This window comes from Macaca mulatta, chromosome 9 (assembly GCF_049350105.2).
Source record: "Macaca mulatta isolate MMU2019108-1 chromosome 9, T2T-MMU8v2.0, whole genome shotgun sequence".
Lineage (NCBI taxonomy): Eukaryota > Metazoa > Chordata > Mammalia > Primates > Cercopithecidae > Macaca > Macaca mulatta.
The window spans coordinates 52,353,740-52,361,864 of NC_133414.1; the positions used below are offsets into that span (position 1 = coordinate 52,353,740).

At 41.7% G+C, this 8,125-nt stretch overlaps 1 protein-coding gene across 1 annotated transcript; it reads right to left on the reverse strand.

Annotated features, from left to right (window-relative positions):
• Nucleotides 1-986: 986 nt before the first annotated feature.
• LOC144331106 (uncharacterized) lies at nt 987-5,730 on the reverse strand. The gene is made up of 3 exons (XM_077946258.1): nt 5,133-5,730; nt 2,085-2,182; nt 987-1,097 (listed from the first exon to the last, which is right to left on the reverse strand). Exon 1 carries the CDS (start codon nt 5,715-5,717, stop codon nt 5,175-5,177), a length of 543 nt encoding a protein of 180 aa, XP_077802384.1. The 5' UTR covers nt 5,718-5,730; the 3' UTR covers nt 987-1,097; nt 2,085-2,182; nt 5,133-5,174.
• Nucleotides 5,731-8,125: the final 2,395 nt, after the last annotated feature.

An 8,125-nucleotide genomic window follows, 5' to 3' on the forward strand; every position in this document is an offset into this window, starting at 1 on the left:
AGAGACGGGGTTTCACCGTGTTAGCCAGGGTGGTCTCGATCTCCTGACCTTGTGATCCTCACGCCTCGGCCTCCCAAAGTGCTGGGATTACAGGCGTGAGCCACCGTGTCTGGCTAAAATATACTTTTAAAATCACATTTGTGGCCTGGCACGGTAGCTCACGCCTGTAATCCCAGCATTTTGGGAGGCTGAGGTGGGAGAATCATTTGAGGTCAGGAATTTGAAACCAGCCTAGCTGACATGGGGAAACCTTTCTCTACTAAAAATACAAAAATTAGCTGGGCATGGTGGCAGGTGCCTGTAATCCCAGCTACTCAGGAGGCTGAGGCAGGAGAATCACTTGAACCTGGGAGACAGAGGCTGCAGTGAGCCGAGATTATGCCACTGCACTCCAGCTTGGGCAACAGAGCAAGACTCCATCTCAAAAAAAAAAAAAAAAAAAATTTGTTTGTATCAATGTCATTGTCTATTTTATGCCAAACAGGCAGTAGCCTATTTAGCATTGCTTTCATGCCATCAGTGCAAGTATCAACAGTGTAAAAGGTAATCTACATCTTAGCACTCTGAGTCTCAACCTCATAGACCCCTTGAGAGGGTCTTGGAGCTCCCAGGGATCTGCAGACCACATTTTGAGAATTGCTATTTTATTCAAATAGTATTTTGCCTGAAGGTGATTTTTAACTATTTCTACGTTTCTAATTTAGTATATGGGTCCCATTCATAAAACTCACTATTAACACACACACACACGCACAGTGAAACAAAGTAAGGGCTAAATAAATGACTCACCTGGAGCTTGTTCATTTTCTGCTGTTCTTGGGAAAGGCTGAAAACTACAAAGCCAGAGCAGAAATCATAAGGGACCTTATCTGGCAGTTCCAGGAATCAACAGTGAGAAATTTCCATACAACATTTTAGCAAAACCTTTGAGAAAACGTCCCTTTGACCCATTAGAAAGAATAGTAAGGAGCATGATGAAGTAGCACCCACCTGTCCACTTCTGACTCTGATATTAATCTTGATGAGCCTGGGACATTTTTGAGTGAATCTACACATTTCTTTCCTATTGGCTGTTTTGAAAATTATGTTTCCATTTTCTGAATAACACAAAAGAATCAAAACTTAAATATCCAATAACGACAGATTAAATAACATGTATGATATATCCAATGTATGGAACCCTTTGCTGACACTATAAATGATGTTGAAGAGATATATTTATTGGCACATAAAAGGTAATTAAGTTACATATTATAACCACTTTTTCCTATTATAAACCCAAGGTTAGAAAGTCTCTTCAAAGTTGTCAAAAATAGGACATTTCTTCTCCCTAAATTGCAATTTCTCAAAAACCACTTCTCCAAGAACCTTCTTTTGATGTACATATGATATAACGAACTTAAAGACTCAGTTCTACCCTAAGCTCTGCTATTAGTAAACTTAGTGATTGTCTTAGTTTCAACGCTTTTGTCTTTAAAATGAGTAGGAATGAGATAATCTTGAACAACCCTTCAGGTACCATTCTGATTCTATAAGTCTTCACCCAGGATCACCAACACAGACAGTACCAGCAATGCACTGTCCCCTCAAAACTTGGGCTAGGCCTAAGGTAAAATTTAATTGGGCCCTGATGAACTCTGACTTGAGAATCTAATCTGCTGACAGTGACACAAATCTAGCTTCTAAAAGCACTTCATGTACGTAACAAAAGACAACTACATGTCATAATCCTAAGGTCCTTTTCATAAGCAGCAGAAACCATAAAGGGCATCCAAATTGGAAAGGAAAAAGTCAAATTATCTTTGTTTACAGATGACATGACCCTATATTTGGCAAAACATAAAGACTCCACCAAAAAAACTGGTAGAACTGATAGATGAATTCAGTAAAGTTGCAGGATACAAAATCAACATTAAAAATCAGTAGCAGGCCAGGTGCGGTGGCTCACGTCTGTAATCCCAGAATTTTGGCAGGCCAAGGTGGGTGGATCACCTGAGGTCGGGAGTTCGAGACCAGACTGACCAACAAGGAGAAAACCCGTCTCTACTAAAAGTACAAAATTAGTCAGGCATGGTGGCACATACCTGTAATCCCAGCTACTCGGGAGGTTGAGGCAGGAGAATCGCTTGAACCCTGGAGATGGAGGTTGCAGTGAGCCAAGATCATGCCATTTTACTCCAGCCTAGGCAACAAGAGAGAAACTCTGTCTCAACAAAAAGAAAGAAAGAAAAAAAGAAGAAAAAAAAAAGTAGCATTTCCATACACCAACAGTGAATAATTTGAAAAAGAAATCAAGAAAGCAATCTCATTTACAATAGCTACCAAAAAACTCCCAACGCCTGGGAATAAATTCAACCAAAAAAGTAAAAGATGCTACAATTAAACATATAAAACAGGCTGGGCACTGTGGCTCACACCTGTAATCCCAACACTTTGGGAGGCGGAGGCGACTGGGTCACCTGAGGTCAGGAGTTCAAAATCAGACTGGCCAACATGGCAAAACCCTGTTTCCACTAAAAATACACACACACACACACACACACACACACACACAATTAGGTGTGGTGGCACACTCCTGTAATCCTAGGTACTCAGGAGGCTGAGATGGGAGAATCGCTTGAACCTGGGAGGCATAGATTGCAGTGAGCCAAGATTGCACCAAACTGAAACCTTGTCTCAAAAAAAAAGAGTAAAAACACTGGTGAATGACATTAAAATGGAAAGATATCCCATGCTCATGGACTGGCAGAATTAATATCGTTAAAATGTCCACAGTACTAAAAGCAATCTACAGATTCAATGCAATCCATATCCAAATACCAATGACATTCTTCACAGAAATAGGAAAAAAATCCTAAAATTTATATGGAACCACCAAAGACCCCGAATAGCCAAAGCAATTTTGTGCAAAAAAAAAAGCTGGAGGTGTTGCACTACCAGACTTCAAAACATACTATAAAGCTATAGTAAACAAAACAGTAGGTTACGGGCATAAAAAGAGACACATAGACCAATGGAAAAGAGAATTGAGAAATAAATACATGCATTTATAGCCAATTTCATTTTTGACAAAGGCACCAAGAACATACATTGGAGAAATGACAGTTTCTTCAATAAATGGTGCTGAGAAAACTGGATATTCATATGCAGAAGAATGAAACTAGACCCTGTCTCTCATCATATGCAAAAATCAAATGACAGTGGATTAAAGATTTAAATGTATGAGCTGAAACTATGAAACTACTAGAAGAAAACATTTGGAAATGCTTCAGAACATTCGTCTGGGCAAAAATTTTTTGGTAAGACCTTGACGGCATAAGCAATAAAGGCAAAAATAGATGAATGGGATTACATCAAACTAAAAAGCTTCGGCACAGCAAAGTAAGCAATCACAGTGAAAAGACACCTAAAGAATAGGAGAAAATATTTGCAAACCACCCATCTCACAAGGAATTAATAACCAGAATATATAAGGAACTCAATAGCCAGAAAACAAAAAATTTGATTTAAAAAAATTGAGCAAATGATCTGAACAGACATTTCACAATAGAAGACATATAAATGGCCAATAGGTATATGATAAAATGTTCAACATCACTAATCATCAGACAAATGCAAATCAAAACCACAATGGGATATCATTTTACCCCTTAAAATAGCTATTATAAAAAAGGCAAAAACAAACAAACAAACAAACAAACAAAAAAGCAATGCTGGGGGATATGGAGAAAGGAGAACCCTCATACACTCTTGGTGGCAATGTAAACTAGTACAGTCACTGTGGAACAGTATGGAGGTTCCTCAAAAAATAAAAAACACAATTACCATATGATCCAGCAATCTCACTGCTATGTATATATTCAAAAGAAAGGAAATCAGTATATTGAAGAGATCTCTGCACTCCCATTTTTATCGTAGCACTATTCACAATAGTCAAGATACAGAATCAACCTAAGTACCCATCAATGCATGAATAGGTAATGAACATTGTGGTATATATACACAATGGAGTATTATTCAGCCATAAAAAGAATGAAATTTTGTCATTGAAACAACAAAGATGGAACTGGAGGACATTATGTTACATGAAATAAGCCAGGCACAGAAAGACAAATATCATGCTCTCACTCATACATGGGAGCTAAAATAGTTGATCTCATGAAGGTAGGAAGTAGAATGATGGTTACCAGAGGCTGCGAAGGGAAGCAGGGAGCGAGGCATGAAGAGAGGTTAATAGGTACAAAAATAGGTAGAAGGAATAAGTCTTAGTGTTCAATAGCACAGTATGGTGACAAGTGTTAACAATAATTTATTGTGTGTTTCAGAGTAGCTAGAAGATTTGGAATATTCACAAAACAAAGAAATGAGGTGGTGGATACTGTATTTGATCACACATTGTATGCATATATCAAAATATCACATGTACCCCACAAATATGTACATTATGTACCAAAAAAAAAAAAAAGAAAAACTAAAATAAGCAGCAAAAACCACTTCCAGCTAGCATAGTGCTTAGAAAATACCTAAGCTCAGTTATCAGCCAATGAGAAGTATTATATCACCACCATAAAATTGTGGAACTGATGAACTGCAGTTTTCATCTTTAAAAAAAATTCTTTGACCCATTTCCTCTCTTCAGAAACTAGCGTCTGGGATGGATGGGATTCCCAGCTTCTGTAAAATGCAAAATTGAGGGCTCAAATTGTGGTTTCAATTTACAGGTTTCACAGTCCTCTAAGAAGAAACTAAGGTTTAAGGATGCAGGAAGGCCTTAAATAATTAACCTTTTGATTCAAGGGCTCTGAAGATTCCCCCAAGCATTTTTGGAAACAGAACACTACGTGGTTAAGACTGGGTTCAGTACACTCCACAGCTACATTCTGGTGGTGCTCAAGGGACAAATGCTGTGCTAAATACAAGGCAAGACTGGATTTTAGTGTGGGAAGGCGCATGAATTCGCAGAAAAAAGTGAGGATTTACATCCCACCTGCTAATACCGTGGGTAAACGAATTTCTCTCTCTGAATCTTTAGTAGTCACATTTAAATGGAGGTGGTTAAATCGAAAGAATGGTTACGATGATTAAATGAGCCAATAATGAAAACAGCATGTCTTGTAACAGAAGCAGCTCACCTTTATTTAGTTCTGTATCATACTTTACATCTACTACCCTATTCAGTACCCAAAGGCCCCCATCATTTGCCAGATGGGCATCCAGCCGCCCTGGGACCACCTGCATACGCAGGACCGGAGCCCACGTCGCGGCGGCTTTTGAGCGCGGCGTCTGCAGCGGCCAACGCGCCTGACGTGGCGGCTCCGGTTCACGTCATACATGCGGCTGCTCTGGGCGCCCACTGCCCCGCCACTGCAAGCCTCCTTTGGCCGCCCCTCAAGCAGGTAGCGCAAACGCCATTCCCGGAAGGGGCGCCAGCGCAGACGGCCAACCTCCCAGCCAGGCGGCTCCCACACGGGGCCCTCCGCGGAGGCCGCTTCGGGGCCTGGAGGCGGCTTCCAGGCTCTAGATCCCGCCTCCCACGTCCTGCCCGCCCGCAAGGGCCTTGGCACAGCTGTAGGGGATCGGCCTCTGCTCCCGGCCTGCGCCGAGCCCAGGCCCCGCCCTTTGCGGCCTAGCCGCGACCCGGGGGCACCAGAGTCCTCTCCCCACCATAGGGCGTAAGACAAAAACGCCAACGCCAGAAAGGAGATGGCATTGCACATGCGCAGAACATCCTCTCCCCACCCTAGCGCGAAAAACGCCAACTCCAGAAAGGAGATAGCATTGCACATGCGCAGAACGTTCCCCGAGCCCTACTCCAAAACTACGCTTCCCAGAAGGCCCGGCTGCGACTCCATCTTGGATGACGTCGTGAGGCGCGCCCTCCTCCAGCGGCCTGAGTGATTGCTGTCGGGTTTCCTGTAGCGGGCGCTGGCCTTGCTCAGTGATGGCTGGAGCGCTGCACTGCTCACGTCGGGGCTTGAAGACAGAAGGCCCCCGTGAGGTGCTCCAGGGATCACTGATGGGCAGTTTTGTTAAAGTGATTGAACTCGGTGGGTGCAGGAGTACGTGGAGTAATGAAGGATAATGTCCTGTAACCGCTTCCTGTTAGGAATGGTACCTTTGACAATTGTGCAAACGATACGCGAATCGTAATAAACTACAAAGTATGTATAAGCTAAAACAGAAAACGAGTATACCACTTCCCAAAAGCAAAAGCGCGTAATGTTAGGTGTACATCCTTCTCATGAATTTACACAAGTTTTAATCTAATTGTATAGAATATCATGACTATCATTTCACTAAGAAATACATATAGTCGTCCCTCCTTATCCCGGGGGTCCATATCTATGGATTCAACTAAGCTCGGATTGAAAATACTTAAAAATGATCTGGGCGGGGATGGCTTGTGCCTGTGATCTCAGCCACCTGGGAGGATCACTGGAGGCCCGGAGTTGGAGACCAGCCTGTGCAACACAGTGAGACCTTCTCTAAAAAAAAGAAATGGTTTAAAATATTATATCTTACTGAGCAGGTACAAACTTTTCCCCTCGTCATACTCTAAACAATACAGTAAAAGTATTTACATAGTATTTACATTGTGTTAGGTTTACAATTAATCTAGACGTAATTTAAAGTATAGGGGAGGAGGTGTGTAGGTTATGCAAATACCAGGTTATTTTCTACCAAAGACTTGAACATCCCTGGATTTGAGTAATCCAGGGAGGTCCTGGAACTAATTCCCCCTCGGATACAGAAAGAGGACTTGGCTGTATATGTAAAACAAATTATTTCCTGGTCAATAACTTTATTATATTAAAATATGTAGAATCATCTAGAAAAAATATGTATGTATAGTCATGTGTATAAACACACACATATATATATACAAAAAATATGCACACATAATACATACACACACACACACACACACACACACACACACCACTTTTCTGGATGCGAGGTGTTGAGGAAATAATTTAAAATAAAGCCTCTTGCCAATCCAGAAAATTCTCTCCACAGATGGAGAAAAGGACAAAACAGTTACATTATTGAATAAACATTAAACCAGACTGCTATGTGCGTCACACGCAGCCCACTAATGAGTTTACGAAGACAGGAAGAACTATCTTTTTTTATATTAGCCATTCTGGTATAACGCATTCCATTTTCTCATGGTAAAAGATAACGTGTCCTCAAGACGACTGTACAACACCATTTGCTATGCATAATTCATCTGAAATTCAAGTGATAATTAGGGTAGCCATCAGTGTTAGTTAATTGCCGTTATGCAAATGAAAAGTAAAGTTTCTGGTGTCTCTATGACACGCAGGTAGTTAATAACAGGTAGGCAGGAGCCTGGGAGTTTACCACAGAGGCAGGGAGATGGGGTGCGATCTTCCTTGATGCTTACATTTCAAAGACATGACCCAAGGCCATTAAGAAAGACCTTCCTGGGCTGTTAAACTAGCAAGAAGCTTATTTACTTTTTTAAAAGTTTTGCTAAATCTCACAGAGACAGAGAAAGGATTTAAAATTACAAGTTGGCGGGTGCCTGTAGTCCCAGCTACTCGGGAGGCTGAGGCAGGAGAATGGCCTAAACCCAGGAGGGGGAGCTTGCAGTGAGCTGAGATCCGGCCACTGCACTCCAGCCTGGCGACAGAGGGAGACTCGTCTCCAAACAAACAAACAAAAAATTACAAGTTTTCTTAAGGAAATGCTGTAAGAAAAGAGAGGAGGAAAGGTCTTTTTCCCTTTTTGCAAGAAGAAAAATTCAGTTGTTTTTTGTTTTGTTTTTTTCTTTGAGACAGTGTCTCCCTTTGTCGCCCAGGCTAGGATGCAGTGGCATGGTCTCTTCTCACTGCAACCACCGCCTCCCAGGTTCAAGCAATTCTCTGCCTCAGCCTCCTGAGTAGCTGGGATTACAGGCGCCCACCACCACACCCAGCTAATTTTTTTGTATTTTTAGTAAAGACGGGATTTCACCTTCTTGGCCAGGCTGGTCTTGAGCTCCTGACTTCGTGATCTACCCGCCTCGGCCTCCCAAAGTGCTGGGATTACAGGCATGAGCGCCCAGCCCAAATTTTTATGTTTAATATTTACCCTTACAGAAAACTATAAAATTTAACAC

What these genes read in the sequence shown, in the direction of transcription:
- LOC144331106 (XM_077946258.1), bottom strand. Translation starts at nt 5,717, where the DNA reads ATGTGCAATGCCATCTCCTTTCTGGCGTTGGCGTTTTTGTCTTACGCC.